Genomic DNA, 22264 nt, shown 5'->3' on the forward strand with positions numbered 1-22264 from the left:
ATAATGTTTACTATTATTTCCCTGAGTTAGCATAATTTATAATTAACTTTGCTAAATAATATTTTCAGTCTTTATGACTTCTGTATCTGATTCGCAGCTTTTCAATTTTCAGAATTTGTTTTGATTGTTTTACCTGTCCCACTATTTGACAGGTTAGCACCTAATTTGCAATCACTTGTTGGTACAATCTATATAGAAAATTTATGTGACATATCATTGTTTTTTTTAAACGGCTGCTGCAGAAACAAAATTAATCTTCCTGTAACAAACTAGCAACAAATTTTGAAATATTCTTAATTTGATTCTGCTATGTTGACAATGCATAGCTTATGGACTTGTCATACAATGTAATTCAGATTTTTTTAAAGATATTTTTCTTCATATCCTCACATCTCTATATATTGAGAAAACTTTGCCTACCTCCATTATCTCAAGATTTTGAGAAAATACCAAAACAAGGCAATTTTAATCTACAGGAAGCTGAATTTTCATCATTCATGTCGTGCCATCCCTTGAAAACCCCCAAATACCTAGAATGCTAGGTTATACATCATTTTGAAGCTACTTCCATTATTCACACAATTCCATTCTTTTATTTTAAACGAGTCGGATTATTGTAAAAGAATACAACAATATATCAAATAAACCATTCAATTTTAACAAATGTACTATACAGAATAACCACCTCCAACTTTCATGCAATTGTATAAATCTTTTGAAAATGCTTCTCTATCTTTTCTAACATATCTGCTATAATTGCACAGTATTTATATCAAGATTCTTTGTCAAACATCTTGAAGAGATTCAGGCGGTGTAGCATTAATTTTGGACTTTGAATAGCCCCACAAAAAAAATTAAATAGAACGTCAGGACATCTTCCAGTGTTTCGATTATTAAAAGATCAACAATGTAAGTCCAATTCTTATCAATAAAATCGTGGTAGCCCACAATGCCTGCCTAAGCGTGCAAAATTTGGAGAGTTTGTGTACAACGTTTGAAAAAGTGTATCACTCCAATAATGAGCAAATTGACGTTATCATTCAACGTAAACATTAGAGAAAGAAACCTTGGAAATCTATAAGAGTCTATCAATATCAAGTGTTGAACAATTGTCATTTCCTACAAATTTATTGACAATCTGCTGAACAATACTTTCTAATACACCTGAATTTTTAAACAATGATTGTCTGTTAGCTACCAGAAGATGATTAACAATAGCCTCTTCAACTGTATGTATCATTTCTGATGGGACATTCTAAATAAAGTTTTTTTTTTAAACAGGGACAGTTGTTTTTAATTTAATGTGTAATCATATTGACAATTTATTTGATATTTCAAACTTGTCTGTAGATTAAAATTGACTTGTTTTGTCATTTTTACCAATATCTAACCAAGGAATATCCCGGAACACTAATTTTAACTAGGTCACCTTATATAAGTAAAGACAATTAGGTTGATAAGGCTTAGAATTGAATCTGCACCATACTATTTCTCGCCTAATTTGAAAAATTAAATAATTGTATTTAGAAGACACAAATGTAGTAATTTCTATCATAACATAAAATAACTAATGAATTATTTAGTTGTTCAACTCAACATATCAAAATATAATAAACGAACATTAAAATGTAATTATTTTGTATTTATCAATGGCATACCTACAATCTTTGTGCAAAATAAAAACTTGTGGTTTCTTACTCACAATGCTAATAGAATTCTTACCATAAATTATATATTAATTATACCTCAATAAAGATCAATATACTAATATTTATTTACTATCTCTCAATATTTGGAATTTATACAGATCAGTGTTGGCGACCTTCTATTTTATAAGGAAATAGCAACAAATGAAAAAGATAATGGAATGAAAAAAAAAGTTTGAAATACACCAAAATCTTATCAATTAATCGAGCTTTCATCTCTAAATAGAAATGTCCATTCATGCTGAAATTCCAACAGAGTGAAGACATGAGATTTGATGCTGTGCATTATTGCAAAATGGCATAAAAACCTGTTCCAGTTGCCATGTGAAATCAAAGAAGCACAATAAAACATTGAAACTTGCAAGTTCTGTAATAGTATTGAAACTATAAATATTTGATTCAAGAAATTGAAGTTCAAATTAAATTGAATTAAATACCAATTTATAATCTTTAACCACTAATCTTTCCCGTCATTCCCTACATTAAACCTTAATAACCACATGTTAGGCACTGGATTATATGAGTTGTCTTAAAAATTGCAACTAACTGCAAAAAAATGAATTTGTCACAAATGTATGAAAAATTATTTTTTCCTTATTTTCCCAGTAGAACACTATCATTATGAGAATACTTCCATGCGAGAATAGGAAGAATTAATATAATTGAACAACGGAGTATTTAATTATTGAAGCATTCTACTTTCATTATCTATTGATTTTGCACATTTAACTTGCACTGCTTTGATAACTTAATTCTAAAGTTAGTGAATAGCCAATATCCCAAAAACTTGCACAGCCAAAAATAATAAGGGATAATAATATGTTATTGTTTTTTCTGGCTGCTCATATTATTCTGCTAACTTTAGTGACATGATGACTAGCTGCTAGAGACCTTCATCTTCTACTTCATACACTCTCAGGTGTAGTGCTCTAGAGTTCAGTAGTGTCTCACTCTGCGAGAGAATATGGATAATGGTTTTGTCCTCTGTATAGGATAATCTGCATGTTGCATTATCTTCCAAGTCTAACATCTTCAGATGTCCATTTAGGCGACAGTGCTCCGACAGGACTCCTGTTAGAATTCACAGGTTGTTCTTATTTAGATTGACACTTTCAGCAGATCTTCTCTGGTTATAGTTTCCCAGAAGAGTCATTACCTGTCTCAGTCCTTGTAAATTGTCCCAATAATTGATTTTGCTCTATATCCCTTCTTTTCCAATGCTCTTTCCATTGTTCTGTAGCTGATGCTGCAGATAGATTCAGGTCCTATGAAGAGTTTTTCTGACGTGATGTGTCCCACATTATTTGAATGCTTAGAATTCCAGATTAGTGTTTTGTGTTTAGTTAAATCTGTTTAATAGATACATTTTCTGTGTTTTAACTGTATGTAGATGGCCAAAGCTTTTGCGATATCTTTCAATACCTCATTGGAAGCATATTTGTAAGCTTGCAGTAATTTTTACCACAAAAATTCCAAAGCAAAAAGCTTCCAACGTATAATTTCTGACAGCCATTGAGCTCCCGTTACCAGGATAATCATTTATCGAAAATGTCAAAAGGTTACCTGGAATAATCAGAGAGAGAAATATTTTTAAATTTCATCCAAAAACCTACCTTGAAATCCTACTCATGAGAATACTTTTTTTGGCAAACAAAATATCTGCAAAACTGCCTTGGAAATAAAATTATATATTTCAAATAATTTAAAGAGTTCAACCAATTGAATGGACAGGTATTGAAATATGACCCTTGACAATGGGAAAACACAAAAGTACAATTTAGCCACAAACCATGTGATTTTTAATATGTCAATTGTTTGAGTTTCAGTAATTCCCCAATTCATATTTAAAGTACCAGTATTAATATCCTTATCATTCTTTTACCAAAATGATTCACATATATTAGATTATTAGATAATTATTTCCAAGGTTCTGATAAAACTTCAAATGAAATAAAAAGAGATATCTAACTATAATATACACGAAGTTGTTCAAATAATGAGCTATATATAAATAATTATCCCATTAAGGCATGAGATACTTTTCATAATATACTTTAAAATGTCATTCGATACCAAAAATGAAAAAGAATTATTTTGTATCAATAAATAGGGAACAATCTGTGTCCCCAATAAGGAATCCTTTAATTAAGGCAGACTGAAATGTTTAAGAAAACATTAAATATTCTATAAATACTTCACTATTAAATTCACCAACTATTTGCTGGAAATCACATTAATTGATAAAATTACAGTGAAAATGTGTATTGAACTAATTTTCTTTAAAATCGTCAAAATACTCATGGGATGAATATTAAAAAAAATGATCAAATGGCATAATAGTTATTTCATCAAAATACAAAAGTAAAACCTAAAAGTTTCCTTGCGAGGATCCTATGATTTATAATTTTTATGTTTGTATTGAATCATGCTGAAACTAACATCAACTTCAAATAGGAACAAAACATAAACAGTCATTAACTTGCAGGAAATAAAAAGAGCACTGTATCAATATCTTTTGATCTTGTATATTAATTTTACACTTTCGATAGGCCTTATCACTTGAAAAATGGTAAAATCACGACTAGAAAACCGCCACGCCCCCAAATATTCACTAAAAACAAAAACAATTTTTAAACAAAACCTCTAATCTTTTTGGATAATTTTATAAGCAATAACCTTCGAACACGTATTTTCATGTGCGAGCACTGCATGTATGACAGAGGACCGAAACCCGATTTCACTTCTGTATTTCTTACCCCACATTCTTAGTTGTTTACAAATAGGTTTATATTCATCTTTTTGTATGTGTATAAAATCATTTAATAGTGAACACACTTTTGATCGCATATATTTACATGATTTTGTACATCAAGACCTTCACTATCTTGCTATGGAACTATAATCATTAAGTAGGTTGTAGTAGACAACGGACGCTTCGTATTTTATGAAACTAATTGTGGCTTTAGCGGTTGAAGGCGGGAAAATAATATTTTACATGTAATATCCCTTATACTACACATAAAATTATATATAAAATAAATACATTTTTCTAGCTAAATGACTGCAGAAACTAGTAAATCAAATTATTTAGTGATTTCACAACATGGCGGGCTCTACATACTAGTATCTTCAGTAAAGCTCAATAAGATTTTTACTTTTTTATTGGTGGAATTTAGTTTTTATCATAACTACTACTAAAATCTTACAAAAAAACAACTTAATAAAGATTTTAGTTACATTACCTTCGTTTTTTGAGTGATAATCCACATTAGAATTGTGAAAAATACGGAGCAACACCACTCTCACTCACTTAACACATACCCGCTGGCCAAGCTTGCCACAAACTGCCGTGATGGCCGCCTCGCAAGAGCATACAACGATATCAAACACGCCAACCTCGCGAAATCATCGTAAAAAGGGCCAACTATTTAAAAAATACTGTAAAATATTGGGTGTAATTGAGATTTTGATAATAAATTCTTAAATATATTCACGTATTTCATATCTTGATCGTCGATGACAAACGATTATAGATTTACTTTTTGAGGTCATACAAATGGCTTCTTTTCAATATACAAAATTAAAGATCTGCATAAAATACTATGTAATGAAATGATATTAATTGTACTTTACCAATATTTTCCAGATTTTTTAAATGTTTCTAAATGGTTTCTGTTGAAATAAAATTTACATATGCTTTATTTACTTTATAATTATTGTTTTGTTTTTTCACTGAATACGATACTTTGAATTAATTTTACAAAAAATATGAAGAAACATAAATTACAGGATTTGTGGGTATTTAAAAAATAGAAAATTTTCCATAATATGGTGAAATTATTTTCCACGACTATTCTGGAAACATAAATATCGAGGAAATTTCGCGCACATTACCGACATACGCATGACCATGTCTTGACGACTGCCAACTTATGAAAAAAATATATATCTGCTTAGGTGGTTGTCTAGGTAACCATTTCCAAATACCCTTGCATATTGTTTTTTCAAGAGAATTTTTGAAAGTAGATTATGTATCATTTGTTTTGTTGATAAGTTGGTACAGATTTAACTACGCCAAGATATATGTATATTTACTACCTGTCACTAGTCCTGATAATTAGGTTGAACATTTAATATTTGATAACTTATGTTAGTTATGACTTGAGCGTGAAATAATTATGGAATCATCAGTATTATGACTTGTTTCTAATTCATTACGAACCACTACAGGTATCAAAATATGTTGTATAATTTTCTGTGGTTCATAAATTTGATTCATTTTGTCTCGGAAAGGATTCATCGTCTTTTCTTTACTATACTTTACTTTTCATATTTTTAATTATTCTAAATATAGTCACATCATTAAAAGTGATATGTCATTGTTAATATTTAAAAGGTTAGTCATTCGAATAATCAGATACTATTTATTAAAGTAAATAGTTCTAGTCTATATATCGTTAATAATGTCAACCATAAATTCAATAAAAGTAAATAATAAAATTTAAAAGTGTAATTAGTACAGAACGACCAGTGTACGAATTAAACGCTTCCATCATTTGCGCCATCTGTCAACAGCTGATAGAAATTATCAATGTCGTTAATATTCAAATCCTTAATTTCTTTTTAATTTCATGTAATTAGGATAAGTAACACATTAAAATATATAGTAATAAATGACCAGAAGATAACCTACATTCTTCAATGAAGCATATCTTCCAAAAAGTTTATTAAAAATAATGTATTTCATCTTGTAATTACTTTGGTGGGTTTTATACAAACAATAGTTTAATGGCCGCAGAAGTGAAGGAGTACCACTCAGAATATAGACGCTGTCAAAGGTAAATAAACAGTAAATTTAAAATTGTCAATTTCAATTGAAAATGAAGGTATCGATAGCAGAATTTCATTGCGTATGTTTTTATTCAAAATAATTGTGGTTTTGGGTGTGATCTGATAATGTTTGTGTTCCGATAAAATGTGTTTAATCTGCAAACCTTCCGTAATTCTAATTTTTTTTATCAAAAAGCTTGAATAAATGTATTTTAAACTGAATATGATTTATTGTAGTTACTTTTTTAATTTTTTGTTCGATCAGCTATTCTGTATTATCTTTCGAACGTATAAATCAGTCTGTTCTTAATCTTAATTTCTTATTACATTACCTATTTGGTAATATACCTATTTCTATTTGGTAATAATCAGAAAATCTCCAGCCCCCTGTTTTGTCGAAGTACTTAAAACTGAATTGTATTTATCTTATTCATTCTTATTGTTCAAAACTTACTAGATTCATTATTTTTTATAATTGAGACAAGAATTAGATAATTTCTAGTGATTATTATTTGTGTTTCCCCATTATATCTTTGATAAATTACTGTATGTATGAATGATGTTTTCTAAATTCTTATAAACAAGTCAATTGAAATTTTCAGTTGGTATAGGAGTGTTCCTAGGTTCAAATCCTGAAAATGTCTACAGCTGGTCTTATACAGCATACAGACTTTAAGAAAGAACAAACACCAGTACCAGATAGTACAACATCTGTAGAAATGTCAGAATTTTCAGTAGGTAATGAAGTGCTAGTGAAACAAAAAGATGATAGGTATTATTTTGGAACAGTAGTTCAGGTGAACAATATAAGAGAACAGTGTCTAGTGAAATTTGGTGACAATACTTTCAATTGGTCCAGCTTTAAAGATCTTACAAAATTAAGTACTCCCGAACAGGAAGATCTTTTGTGCGTAGTATGTAAGAAATCTGCCCCCAAGAATAAGCTGGAAATCACTGTTTGTGATCAATGTGGAAGAGGATATCATCAAAAGTGTCATGTACCGGAGATACCTATCAGCTGTCAGAAAGATGGTAAATATGATTTTTACAAAATTCCACTTGTTATTCCACATTACAATTATTTATCTTCAATATTTTATGTTATATTAAGGTAAGAGCACCAGTGGCAGACACTTAAGTGAGCATATTTTAATGCAATGCTATTAGGTACTTAGTGACATCATTAGAAGCTCTGAAGATTTTCATTTCTTTGGATATGCATTTTTTTATTTAAAAGTGAAAAGATCCTATCCTAGATATGGCATGACCAAAGTCAGACATCACCAAGTACCAGTGGCAGACAGTCTGTTAATGTAAATGTGAAAATGTAAATAAAATATTATAATTGTAATTATTTAAATAGAAGATTAAAAAAATCATCATTATCAGTTTCTGTCAAATGCAGATTCTACGTAGGTACTTAAGCAAAAATTATTTTTCATCTAAATCTAATCTTATAATTTTATGTTAAGATGGCTTTTTACCATAAATTTAATCTATCAACAATTTTTTTTCCTGGTTTTGGAGGAAACATTGGGGAAGGTCCCATTTTTTTTATATTTTCCATAACATTTTTCCCAAAGGATAGCTCTTGGTAAATTGAAGTGGCCAATATTTTCTTAGGCATGTGAAATAAAAAAATATATGTTTTCCTCGAATTTATTTTTGTCTATTTTGTGGTACAACATATTCTCTATTGCACCTATATTTTGATTTCAAGCCCCACAGTTAAATGGTTATTACCTTAAAGTCATAGAAAACTAAAAAGAGTATTCAAGAGAGTGAAAGAAATGTTTTATTGTACAAAAATTGATTACAATTTGTAGAGTAAATCTTGTAAAAAACTAAGAAACAAACATACAAATAACTAAATACAGACAAAAATAAAATCTAAATATGAAGTATATACAAAAAAACTACAATGAATAACAAAATTACCTTTGAAAATATACATGTGAACATTTTTATATTTAATTATTAGATAACATTAGTAATAATTTGTATTAAAAATCAATAACAACATTAATCCAGTGTGTACCTTGCTCCCAATTAAATATTATTACAATTAGAATAAAAATTGTTTATAGAGTAGAAGGCACTTTCCAGTAAATATACCTTCAAATTATTGCGAAATGTGGGAAAAGTTTTGATTTCAATTGGCAAATAATTGTGCATTTTTTTACATTGTAAAGTATTGTACCAGTTGTTTTCTACATTCAATGTAAGATACAAACCATTTTAAAGGATGCCATAATACTCTAATTTGTTCATAATTTCATGATCAACACAATTGAATACTTTAGCGAAATCACAAAAAACCGAAGCAGTAAAAAATTTATTATTAAGTGAGGTGTATATTTCATTCAGAACAGAAAACATAACGTCATTGGTGCATTTATTAGGTAGGAAACCAAATTGTTGAGCTTTAAAGATTTTATGTTTAAGAAGAAGAGGCAATAGGTTTTTTATTAGTCTTTCAATTATCGTTGATATGATTGATAATAATGTAATATGTTATTTTTTCGCCACCCTTGTGCAGGGGAACAATTATATCTGTATTTAGACAGCTAGCCCCTTTTCAAAGGATTCGTTGGTTCAATATGAATGCAAAGTATATTTTTTGAGCTATTGGATCAGTCTCGGAATGTTGAAAAGATTAATTTCTAAAAAATTAATTTGCAGTACTTCTCTATGAGGAGCTACTTCAATTTGAATGTTAAATAATATTACAGATGCTTTATAATATCATATTTACGGGTATTTGATTATATTTCATAACGTTTATTGAAAATACTTCACAATTAACTGTATGGTTTTCTAAATGTTGTTTCCCATTCCTAAGTGTTTTTAGTATCTGACAGTTGAAAAATCACATAATTTGTTAAGGAATCTTTTAAAAACAACTGAACATATAATTATACAGTTTCAAAATTCAAAAGAGAATTTTTTATGTCAGTTGAAAAACATAGTTTGCAGTTGTTATGTAGGAATTAATAATTGGAATTTATAAACAAAAATGAAACTAATTAGAATACAATTAAACATTTACATCAAAATAATTGTTAAGTGTGCCATTTTTAAATCTGTATTAATTTCTAGGTGCAATTTGGATGTGCAAAAGATGTATTGAGAGTGATCCACTTAGACTGAAAAAAATTGATTCTAAACACCAAAGGAGGGATTCCTTAAGGAGTGTATCTAGTTCCAGTAATCAAGAAAATCAGTCAATTCCTACATCTACTATAAAAGTATTACCATATGATGTAAGTATTTATTTTTGTCATTAAATATTTGTATGACACAATTAACTTAACCATTGCTGGAATTCATAGTGAACAGACTGTTTAGCTTATACTTCTCATGTAGACCTCTTTGATCTTTAAGAAGAGCAGGAGCCTATTTAAAATTTTCCTCTAAATAATAATTTTTGATTTAGCTTTCCTAAGGTTCGATCTTTTCACATTTTTTGTTCAAAATGATTATTCCTCCAATCAAAAAAGCAAAGCTCTCTACATATTCGTATTGAAGGAGAACAATCAATATTTTATATTAGAAACATATATTTATGAGAAAAAATACAGTCCATATTAATGTTTCTGCTTTGTCTCCACATATGTATTTGTGATTTTTAAGTTTTCTTTGAAACACATGAAGCAATCTTTTGAAATTTTCTTTTTCCATTTGTTTTTGTTGAATATTCTCTCGTCTGGTTTTTATCTGCGCCATTTCTTTGTGACACTTATGTTCTAAGACCAATTGTTTTTTCATAAAGATCAGTGCTTATATTTATCCGCTAGTGGCTGCTTAATGTGAACATCTCTATCAATAGCTTCTTATGTAAAATGATTTTAATACTCAGCATAAATTTCTATATTGCCATAACATGCCTTTTCGATCCTATTTTTTTGGTTTTCAGCTCATATAGACCTCTATGATCTTAAGGAAGAGCAGGAGCCTATTAAAAAATTTCCACTAATTAATCAACTTTGATTTAGCTTTCCTTAGGTTCTTTCTTTCGCATTTTTTGTTCAAAATGATTATTCCTCCAGCCAAAAAAGTAAAGCTCTTAGAAAATCTTCAAAAATTAATATACTCTCCAACACTTCTATTACCTTATGGGCTAAATTGTCAGTCCAATAAAGACATTAATAACAAAAATTATCGCTAAATTAAAACAATATATTTATGATGTGTTATTTTTTTAATGTTAATTATTGATTGCATTATTTTTATTTTTCAGTTAAACTCTTTAAATTGGGATACATATCATAGAGTAAATAGCGAACAAATATATTGTTACTGTGGTGGAAATGGGGAGTGGTACAAACAAATGCTTCAATGTGGAAGGTGTAGACAGTGGTTTCACGAAAAATGTTTAGATTTTCTGCAATATCCTTTATATTGTGGTGATAGGTAAGTACTAAGATTTATATTAAGTGTTCAAAATTATGGTTATGGGCCCCCCAATCCATTTATGAAGATTTAAATTATACTACACAACATTGTCTAGTCTAAGGACAGTGTCAGAAACTTCGTGTCAAATTTCCAGACATTTTCAGAACTCTTTGACTTGAAATGAATGCAATTAGAAATGTAAAAAAGAACAGGAAATATTCTCAGTTCAGTTCAGGTATTATAGCACGAAGCAGCAAGTATTATTACGAAGTAGCTTATACATGTTGTTCCGATGGAGACTTTCCTACCCTTGAAATACACAGGTAAGAAAAACCTATTTCAAAGTACTAATTAGAGATTTTAGTAAATGAGCTAAAGTAAAAAAAAGTCAAGTGGTTGGAGCATGTATGGTGAGAAGGAACAAAATCAACAGCATACATTATGATGCAGTGGGATCCCAGTGATAGGCCTAGGACAAAATGGTTTATAAGAGGTGGAAAATGACCTAAGCAAAGTATGAGTTAAAAACTGGCGGAAAAAGACATAAAATAGAAAATTATTGCGGAAAATAACCGAGAAAGTGTAGAAATGGATTATAGGGGCTGATCCACCCCAACAAGAGGATCTAGAGAGCATGTTTGCGGCACAACCCCGTGAGGGGTGTTAAGCCATTATTATTATTAACCTTTAACTTATTAATAATATTTATATTTGAATAAATAGTTTGGAAATTTGAAAATTAATTTAATGATTGTTACTAATTAGAGGTTTCAAGGTTCCTATAAATTTTCATTGTTACAGGTTTTACGTATTTGTTTGTTCAATATGCAACCACGGCCAGGATTTTATAAGAAGATTAGAAATGAAGTGGGTCGACTTGGTGCATTTAATGCTGTTCAATTTGACTGCTTATAATTCCAAAAAGTATTATGATTTAGATTCAGTTGTCGTTCCTTATATAAATGATAACTGGCATGCTTTGCAGCTACCACCAAAGGTAAATATAAAATAATTGTTATATATTATTATATAATTATAATTCTTTACATGATGATTTATTGTGAAAAATTTATCATAGTCTTTAATAGCAAGTTATTAATAATTTATCGATAAATACCAATAGGTAATTAGACCAATAAACATGATAAAAATGTATGAATTATGCAATATATTATCTAATCTACAGGAATGAACTAATTCATAAATATTTTTTTTCTCATGTTGAAAACCTTCATGTTTAGGTTGATGAATGTTTTATAAATATCTTGATATTAATTTGTTCTTAACACTACAATACACGCCTCGTATCTAACATATACATAGGTCGAGTTTTTTTAAACAAGATAGTGACGCATTATCCAGAAACGACATTAAACTGGTGGTTGGTATTTTAATAGGTCACTACTCCATCAAATACTACCTTACGATGATAGGCATGGCATAGAATGACATCTGCAGATTCTGCTAACAAGCTATAGAAACAGCAGAGCAGCTACTCTGTTAATGTCCTGTCCATTTCATCAAAAGGCTCGGGTATCTTGAAGAAATAGTGCCCCACTTGACATCATTAAAGGCCAGTTTCCTTAGAGAAGGATCAGGAGCTTTGACTTGAATCTTTTGATGTCATTAGGCAATCTGTGAAGCTTGTGTTTGAACCACGCTACTGTGAGTGCTGGGCATGGTCTGTAGTTTCCTCCATGCACCAGTGGCACTCCGGATCATCCATACTATCCATAGAGATGACGAGATTTCGCGCCTATTTAATCGAATAAGTTGTTTAGTAAGAGGGCCATCACTTGTCTCATGCCAGGTGTCTCTATCCATCTCCACCGAACTTCCTTTGGAAGCAGAACAATGAGATGCAGATTTCTGTACAAAATATCGGTGCAGAGTGGCTGAAAAGCCAAATTATTCACAATCTAGTAATAGATGCTTATTTTCACCACTCCTACTTATTCAGTAAAGGTCTCGATTTATTTTATCCTTAAGGAAAGGACTTGGAAAGAAATGTGGTTAACGAGCTTGTTTCTTATTTTTGTTGATCTAGTTTTAATGTTTAAAACTGAAATATGTTACTGGAATTAATTAGTGTCAATTTTATACGAATTATTTTGTTTCTAAAATTGTTAACTCTTATTCCATAGAAAATGTTGGGCTCCATAGGATTGATGTTGAATTCCTTGGTTCTAAAAGAGTTTATTTCAAACAGTATAATGTATATTCAGATAATACATATGTGAAATGGAGTGTTAAGGACTACTTGATTTGCAAAATATGCCTTGTTGCTAAGTTGTATTCTTTGATTTTAGTACTTGAATTGCTAGTGTTATTCACACTTTGATTTTTCCAGATCTTCGACTCATCTTCTTGTTTCACTTGCTAATATCAAGTATTCTGTCTTGATTTTGTTTATAGTCACTCTCAATCGTTTCCTCTTTTCTTATACTTCATTCAGGCTCTAATTTATTAGTAATATGGAGGGTAGATCATCAATATAAGGCCGACCGCTCATGATACAACTGTTTTAAAACAAATGTTGCAAATCAGTTGATCTTGCAAAGGTTTGGCGACCTCGGCAACGTATAACAGCGTTGCAGGTGTTGTTTCATTTGATTATCATATGTTTATTTTGTTTTTTTCAAGAACTAACCTCAAATTTAAGGAAGAAGTGGAAAAACAGCTTTTTAACGACATTAGATAAAAATATATAAACGTTCTATCTGTCTGAAACAGTTCTTGCACTGCTACGAGTTCACGTTTTGACTTGAGTATGGATGGATCCAATATTATCTCTGTACCCTGCGTTATCTGCGGAACTGATAATAATCAATGACTGAATTCCTCATTTGAGTCTGAATATATTGAAAAATTTCGTTTCACTGCTGCACCAACTGATTTAATATTGATTACTAGACATATCAGTGTGTGCTCAAAAATTTTATTTTGATTTCAAAATTGTTGCAAGATCAACAGGTTTGCAATCTTTGAAAACAGTTGCATCATTGGCAGCCGCCTTAATCTATATTTCTTTCCTTAGATAGTTTTCTTGAATGCTCTCTTAACCGCTGATTTATATTCACATGGAAAATGTGCAAATCGCAAGTGTAGATATGTGCAAGAACTTTATAGGTTTCTATTAAGTCTCCTCTAAAGCTTTGGTAAATGTTTTTAATATGAACTTATCGAAAAGAGTGTTTTTGATGGGGTGTCAACTTGTCTTCTTTTCACTTCCATCATATAATAGTTGATTTACAATTTTATAAATAATTCAATAATAAACTAATTTACTAATATTTGCTTTTGTTTACAGATAGCAAACGTGAGTAAGTCTGAAAGAAGAGAGAATATAATGTCTGTATTAACAAATAATCGAAACCGATTCAAATGTGGTCGCGAAATTAAAAAACGCACTACAATATGGGGCCTCCGCGTTCGCTTACCGCCCCCTGCTCCTTGCGTGACACTCCCACCTACTGGACTAGTAACTGAGGACGATCTTCGTGAATTATGGCAGGGTAACCGTAGACTACAATTTTTACCCGCCGAGAAGAATATTGTTTCTAAAAGGATAGTCGTTACTGATTCTCATATGAAAAACGTCATGATGGGTGTATCATATCAACAGAACTCCGGTAATTCCGAATCAGAATCTCCCTGTCCGAGTCCGGAAACTGTCCAAGAAGAATCAGCTGCGGAACCTACTGTAACTTTAGTACAAAAAAATAAGTATCTCGGCGCTGGGTGCGCTAAAAAGACAGTACCTTTTAAAAAGATGAGCTTACAAAGACGAAAGAAACTTCTAGCCATGTCTACTAGAGAACGAGAAAGAATTCTTAAGAGACCTAAAAGGAAAGTAAATACCGACAGTAAATTAGACAATAAAAACGAGACTTTACCTCCAACGCCTCCTACATCAGTAAGTGCCCCGCCTACTCCCCCTGCTTCGAATTCAACATCCCTCACATCGGATTTGAGCAACGATTTTTCCGAATGTTCCAACAACCAGAAGGTTATTAACAATTCAAAGAAGGGCCACACCTTAGAATTAAATTCTGAATTAATTACACCTTGCGATACTTCAGGAGATGAAACTAGTTCGAAGAGTACTTTGGATACAATAATACCTCCTCCGAAGGACTTTGAAGGAAAAAATAATCCTTTTTTGGCATTTCTGAGGGGTACTACAGACGAAGGAAAAAAGTAAGTACAGTAATTTGTAAATTTTGAGTGCCAATTCATTAATAAAATGTATTATCAATTCCAACCTAGTTATATCTGTAGTATAGAATAATTTGTTAATTTTCGCAATTTAGGAAAAAAGAGATAACCCTCCCACTTCCATTAACAGCTGTGATACCAGGCAAACCAATATTGCGTCCAATGAAACGTCAGTTGAGCGAGAAAGATATCATCATTGGTCCCAATGGACAAATTAAGAGGAAACGTTTCAGGCGAACTCGTAATCCTAATGCAGTATATACTAGTAATGGCCAAACTGCTAGTAAAACTGCAGCAGTTGTGCCTGCAAGGCCGGATACCAAAGAATGGCCTCATCGGAGTAGTACTTCAAGTAATAATGGGTCTAATATAGGTAAGTGTGTTTGTTAACTCGTTTTTTTTTTAAATATTCATTTCATTTAGCTTTTTAAAAAGATACTTCTTAAAATACTTGAACCTGTTATTAAAGAAAAAATAGTAATTCCTTTGCATCAGTTTGGCTTTTGTGAAAAGCATGCTGCAGTAAACCAAGTACATAGATCAACTGATCAATTGGAAAAAGCACTAAAATAAAATATTTTGTTTGACATTTGATAAAATCTGGCATCATGGACTCGAAGATAACATTCTATCTAAACAATATAGCTTACTGCTAAAATCCTACATCAGCAAAAAAATTTTGTGTTTTGTATTTGATGCAAAGATCAATATTCAGAGTTAGGTCGGTGAACCAAAAGGCAGTATTCTGTCCATACCTTTGATATGCCAGTAGCTACATTAGCAGACAACACATGTATAGTGGCATTTGGTAAAAATGACCAAGAGGTTAATGAAATACTCCAAGAGGCATTTGATGAGGTCAATGCTTGGACCACAGGGACATAAGAATTGAAATGGTAGCAAACGGGTCTAAATATTTTGTATGAAGAATGGCGCTTCATAAAGAGGGATAGTGGGAAGATTATAAAGAGTTAAACCTTTCGACTGAGTAGTGGTGAAAAAGCAGAGCAAAGTGTGTGTTGTGTAACAGCCAAGACAGTACAAAAATGAGAAAACCCTAGTGGTTCAAATTCCGTAAAACACTTCAGTTTTTAAGATTCTAATAGAATAATATTTCTAATTAATATTATCTCTAGATTAGTTGTACTTAAATTGAAAAAAAATTATTTAACAATTTATCCTAAGGTAAAAGCTATGATATGCATAGACATAGTACCAGGCCAGATTAAATACTGTTAACCTTAAACTGAAGTTTAAACTAGCTGCAGACCGCCATTTCTTTGGCTGCACCAGCTTTTTAAGAAAACAAAATTTACAAATAAAGAAAAAGGTTAAAAAGTTGTCATTTTTACTGCTCCAGTAGTCATTTATCAATGGCGTTTCAAAAATTTTTCTATAATATATCAGAATTAAAAAACAAAACTATGAAAAGATTTTCAAAAGTATACAGGAGGCAACTTAATCAAATAGCTTAATGACTTGAATGATTACTTACGTTTAAGTAATTATTCAACCTCTTGTTTGATCAAAATTTTTTTTTTTTTAATAGAGGTGTTAAAATTCAAATTTGCTTACCTTGATTCATTTAATAGAATAATTTTGAATTAATAAGATAAATATTTCAAATTGTTATTTAAACACCAAAATATTTGGTCAGTTTTTCATTATAGTAAGATTTTTCATGAAAATGTTTGTCATAACTGGAAATGAAACAAACCTATTAGGAAAGTCTGTACAAAAATATTTATGTAAAAGGAATAACTCACTGCTATGTGAACAGAAAAAAAAATTGAATGTGTCAAAAAATAGGGGGAAAGTGTCCTAATGAAATAAAATCATTACTGTTAATAATCAATATATTCACAAAGTTTGTATATAATTTGGAATATCATTTAACAGCTACTGGAGGGCAGTAGCAAGTCCAACGTTTCAATAACGGTGGTCTTTATTACTGCTTCAGATTGAAAATATCTAATATTGGTATATACAGCCCCTATTAAGGATATCCTCACATTTTCTTGGGAAGTGAGGTCAAGGAAAGTGTTAGTAAATGACGATTGTAACCACTGAGAGTTTTTTCAAAGAAAAAGTAGCTAAAACTTCCAATAATACAATTCATGTTTAATTTCATCTGGCAGTCATATACAAATGAAAAAAAGTGTTTGCAAAAAAGGGACATTTAGGGACCTAAAATAAAAAAGGACTTCTAGGGACCTCACTAAAAGTCCTGTATTCGTTGCTTTCAATTCGAGTTCACTGGAAAGTTTGATTTCTTAGAATCACTTTCAGATACTACATTTTCGGAAAATAGTTAACATACCTTTATTTATTGTAAAAATTAGCTCCTATTTACTTGAAATTGTACAAAATTTATTTTCTACCCAAGTTTATGCTTGCTAAAAATGGCGAAATTTATCGATTATATTTTAAAAATATATTTATATTTTAAAGTGTGATGATATTTATATATTTTTTTTCTTTTTCAAAAGGTTGTATGGATTATACATTGAACGGCCGCCGTCTTCGTCAGAGGCCGGAAAAACCGCAGGAAAAGGACAAGGCATCGAATCCACCAACTCCAAAACCGAGTCCTGTGAAACAAGAACCCGATATCAATTTGGATGATTTAAAAAGTTCAGTTAACATCTATTTTGGTGCAGCTAATCGTATAGCAGCCGGAGAACGTTTTGCTATTAAAGCTAAACGTGTAGGACCAAATGGCAAAATGGATTATCTAATAGAATGGGAAGGACCCAGCAACGGAATGACTTGATTGCTTGTCATTTGTATTTTTCAAAGTGCGATTGTTTTGGCTGTTATTAAAAAAATCCCCACGACATTGTTATCCACCACATTTTACACCAAACACAATAGTATTAGATTCAATTGTATGGTCATACCGATTAGTTTGGTTTGGCGGATGATAATAATCGTAGGATGAGTGAGTCTACTGCTCAAAAACGTACAAAATTTTTATTCTTGATGCTTTTCGGGGTTAGTACTTCTAATTACCGTAGTAAGAAATAAAAATAAATTTGCTGTTCCTCACGAATTTTGTTATTTGTGAGGTTCTGTAGATCTGAGGAATTTTTAAATGTCAAAATTAGGTATAGTAATAAAGCTTCGTTGAGTATTTTTTTCAATAAATTAATAATTTTAGCATTTTGTTTTATCTAGTCATTTGTATACAAAATATCGAGTACGGTATTCAAAACATATGTAGATCTATAGAGCCTCTATAATGATGAAAACGCATTCAAAAAGTGGCTTTAAACAAAAATGGATAAAACTAATTTTTCTATAACTACTGAACAGGTAATGATATTAATGGATACTTTTATACTTTTCCATTTCTAATACTGCCAAAACTTGAATCGAGAGTCACTGCCATTTATTGTTGATAATTTTTTAAAGGTACGACGACGTTTTTTTTTCTCGATGTTATGAATGTTACGAGGCATAATTGTTCACCTTCTTTGATATTTGGTGGAATATATATATATTTCAACTTTTATCACGATATTCCTGGCAACTAAATTCGACCCTCCGATTTGTACTGAACACACTGTATTACTGTGACTACATCATCATATCCGGTTCAAAGAACCAGACAGTGTTTGTTTAGAGGTAGTGTGAACTAATGGTTCCAAAAATTCAAATTTTAATTTCTTAACATTCTTGTAGTAATTTTTTCCATATTATTTTTTGATTTTTCTTGCTTCTCCATATTCTATCTTGGCATTTGTCTAATTTGTATTGTTTCGTATATCGTAGGTTTTATCTAAGTCCCTAATTTGACTGAATATGATAAAATCAAAATCAATTGAAAATGGTTGTCATTGAACTCTCCTTTCTTTATTATATATTCCACCTAATATTAAAAAGTAAAATATCGACCGGACCTATATATAGAAATTTATTGTAAATCTTCATCACTTAGTCAATTATTACTCAATTTATTCTTTTTCTTAATTATTTATATGCCAACATTTAGTTAAAATAATAACATAACCAGTTTAGTTCTATATGTGACATTTGAACTACTATGTCTTTTAGAAATCAAATAAATCATAACTTTTTTTATGAAATAGACAGATGTTTTTCTATTTTTGAATATTAAATTTGGATATTTGTTCCATATTTATGATTTTTTTTTAATGCAATAATCAATATACTGAAGAATCATGATTGAAAATCATGGTTCTTAAAAACGTCTATTTAGAGATTGAAACTTATCTTTTAACAATATGAGGCAAAGGTGTGCTTATCATCAACAGTTAGTAAATTATTGGTTATTCATTGAATCACATCAATTTAATCTATTCAGACTTGGATATAATTTAACATTTAGTTAACACAAACATAATCACTTTAGTTTCATTGAAGAATGACATTTGACCTACTATGTCTTTTCTAAATAAAACCACAAATTCTATTTTTCCATGTTTAATTTGAATATTTGTCCCATACTTATGAACTTTCTTTGTAATATAAAGATATATTACAAAGAAGCAGACATAACCAGTTTAATTGAAAAGTGACATTTGAACTACTATGTCTTTTCTTAATCAAATAAACCACGAAATACATTTTGGATTATGAGTGGACGCTCTTCTATTCTCATATTAAATATTTGTTCAGCATTTATAATCTTTTTTTGTAAAAAAAGCAAAAATTAATCTGAGAAATGCAGATCTGCAGCACTTACTGAAGAATCAACATTATTTAATGAATTTGTTGTATTTTATCTATCGAAATCAATTAATATTTTTCGAAATTAGACAAAAATTGGAATTTACAATCTGAGACAAAGTTATTATTTCAATATAGATTAGTAAGAAATTTGATGGGCAGATACTAAATCAGATTTCATGTTATTCACCATGTATTAGTTCAAAATTATTCCTTTTATCTGTTTGCATTTTGTAAATTCCTGTTCTTTTTCTCCATTTGTCACTTATTTTCAGAGCGAATACTTGATCATTCACACATCGTGAAAATTTTCCATCCTTTATCATATAACTTGAAATTTACCTATCGTGTTTCCCATTTTCAGACTCGTATGTTAGAACTGGAACCATGCATCCATGAAAAATTTGATCCTTAGTCTTTTAAAATTTATATAAAGTTGTTTTATTAAAAATGTGATTAATAAATAATTGACTAAGTAATAAAACAAGTTTTTGAGTAATTTAAATACCAGATTACAAAATACTATTTTTATTTATACATATTTTTCAAATTTCTATTATATTTGGTGAAATATTACTTTAAATGGTCCAAAACGACTCGGTTGATAGTGAAAAAAATTCAGCTCTCAAATATTTCGTTTACAAGTATGAATGCACTATACTTTATTTAAATAAATCTTAAATTAAATTGTTGATTCATTGTTTGCTGTACATAAATGTATCAAGAGCATTTTATATTTGCTTGATATATCGAGTGTTCTCAAAAAAATTAAAACGCTCATTTTAACAAACATTTTTCTGTTTGAATCTTGTTCATTGTCTATAATCATTCCTATCTTCTAAGTATTTTGTGATGAATTTTTACATCATAGACACAAATCTAATCATCAACATATTTTAAACGAAAGTACATCCATCAAAGCCCAGAGGTTGAGATGGTTTGGCCACATTCAAGTAATGGAGGATAACGGGTGCCTAAAAGAATCATAAATGTCAAAATATACAGCAATAGTAGTAAAAGAGGCAGTTCACGAAGACTTATAAATAATGAATGTGAAAAGATGAGGAACGTTGGTGAAGAAAAGACCAGTTTGGAGGCGATTTGTCGATGAGGCCAAGGGTCACAACAAGCTGTAGTGCCAGTTGGTAAGGTAGATCCATCAAACGAGACCACTACATGATTCAGATATGTCTCTATATCTTACATTTGTTCAAGATTATTTTGATATAGGTATGGTGATACCAAAAGGATAAGAAATATTTAATTTTTTTAAATTTTAGTAGAACACTCGGTGTATTAAATTTACTTGTAGCTTATTTGCTAACCTTTGTAAATATTAACATTCGTATTTTGTATTGGGGGGTATATTTTTTTGTTTCATTTGTTATGATCTGTGATGTTTAAAAATGTAAAAGAAAATAGCAAATTATTTATTATAGCAGAAAATTGGGTATGCTGAAACTTGTTACATGATCAAATACAGGGTGTTTTTTTTCAAATTTCAGCAACATGGCTCACTTGTGGTAAATATAAATATTTATTGTAAACTTACTAATAATAATGAATTTATATATATTCGAATTTTTTCTGATAAATCTAAAATATCTTATTTCTCTGTTCGTCCCATCCTAAGCATTAAAAAATAAATCCAATAGAATTATCAGTGAATCAAACAAGATGAAAATGTTGAAAAGCGATTTAAGTCAATAAATAATTTAAATCAACTACTCCCAATTGGTTCTTTATTATTTAACAAATACTTTAAATTGCTTTATGTCACTTTTGTTAAATCTATTCTGATAAAATTAGCCATAAAAGAAGTTTTAACACACCCTGTATATCACGCAGGGCACAAGTACTTGCTGTTTGTATTAAATTTATTTCAGAATTCCAAGTTATCCCCTATTTGTTGTGGGCGATATTATTGGATGTTCAGAGAAATGTATAGAAAACTGAAAAAGTTCTAAAAAAATGTCAAAAATGGTAATTTAAATTTATTGATTGTACAAATTTAGCAAATATTTCTGTTTTTTCTTAATTAAATGAACTAGCTTAAATGAGACTGAAGATCTTTAAACAATTTATCAATATGTAATATTAGCTACACTGTTTAGTTTGACATCCCCTATGTAGATTGTTTTTTTGTATATATACTTATTTTATAGTTGTAGAGCAAATTGTAACTATTTGAAAAAAAAAACAAACACATATTTCTGAAAAGCATACATATTTGGATATGGATATTGTATTTTTATTAAAATTTGATTTAATTAAAGTAAACAATATAACTAATTTAGTTTTATTGAAAAGTGACATTTGAACTACTGTAACCTTATTCTAATCAAATAACTGAGTTGTCTATTAAATCAAGTAAAGTTTCATATAACTTGAAGAGACCTGCAGCACATCTTTGAGAATGTATT

The 22264-nt window shown here is 30.0% G+C and overlaps 2 protein-coding genes across 15 annotated transcripts in view; one reads left to right on the forward strand and one right to left on the reverse strand.

Moving 5' to 3' along the window:
* Positions 1 to 5633, reverse strand: part of LOC130899732 (bromodomain-containing protein 3-like) — a 76338-nt gene extending 70705 nt beyond the window's left edge. For 4 of the 13 annotated variants that reach the window (XM_057809893.1, XM_057809901.1, XM_057809895.1 and 1 more), the window contains exons 1-2: positions 5340 to 5633; positions 4949 to 5130 (exon numbers count right to left, since the gene is read on the reverse strand). The gene's annotated coding sequence lies outside the window, so the exon portion shown is untranslated. Of the gene's footprint in view, positions 1 to 4948 lie in introns of all 13 variants that reach the window. The other 9 variants (XM_057809897.1, XM_057809900.1, XM_057809898.1 and 6 more) reach the window with 4 other exon arrangements.
* A 636-nt stretch (positions 5634 to 6269) lies between these two features.
* Positions 6270 to 22129, forward strand: LOC130899363 (PHD finger protein 19). Of its 2 annotated transcripts, none has more exons than XM_057809269.1 (8): positions 6270 to 6544; positions 7139 to 7568; positions 9636 to 9799; positions 10777 to 10949; positions 11733 to 11928; positions 14242 to 15131; positions 15245 to 15522; positions 17639 to 22129. In XM_057809269.1, exons 2-8 carry the CDS (start codon positions 7175 to 7177, stop codon positions 17920 to 17922), a joined length of 2379 nt encoding a protein of 792 aa, XP_057665252.1. In that variant the 5' UTR covers positions 6270 to 6544; positions 7139 to 7174; the 3' UTR covers positions 17923 to 22129. The 2 variants fall into 2 exon arrangements, with proteins under 2 accessions (XP_057665252.1, XP_057665253.1); XM_057809270.1 differs by having other exon boundaries at positions 6520 to 6616.
* Positions 22130 to 22264: the final 135 nt, after the last annotated feature.

The sequence above is a fragment of the Diorhabda carinulata genome, chromosome 11 (genome assembly GCF_026250575.1).
Source record: "Diorhabda carinulata isolate Delta chromosome 11, icDioCari1.1, whole genome shotgun sequence".
Lineage (NCBI taxonomy): Eukaryota > Metazoa > Arthropoda > Insecta > Coleoptera > Chrysomelidae > Diorhabda > Diorhabda carinulata.

Bases quoted from the DNA above. Each gene is read 5' to 3' on its own strand.
- LOC130899363 (XM_057809269.1), top strand. From the start codon at position 7,175: ATGTCTACAGCTGGTCTTATACAGCATACAGACTTTAAGAAAGAACAA. The intron at 10,950-11,732 runs GTAAGTACTAAG...TCATTGTTACAG, and splicing joins CCTTTATATTGTGGTGATAG to GTTTTACGTATTTGTTTGTT. The intron at 11,929-14,241 runs GTAAATATAAAA...TTTTGTTTACAG, and splicing joins CTTTGCAGCTACCACCAAAG to ATAGCAAACGTGAGTAAGTC.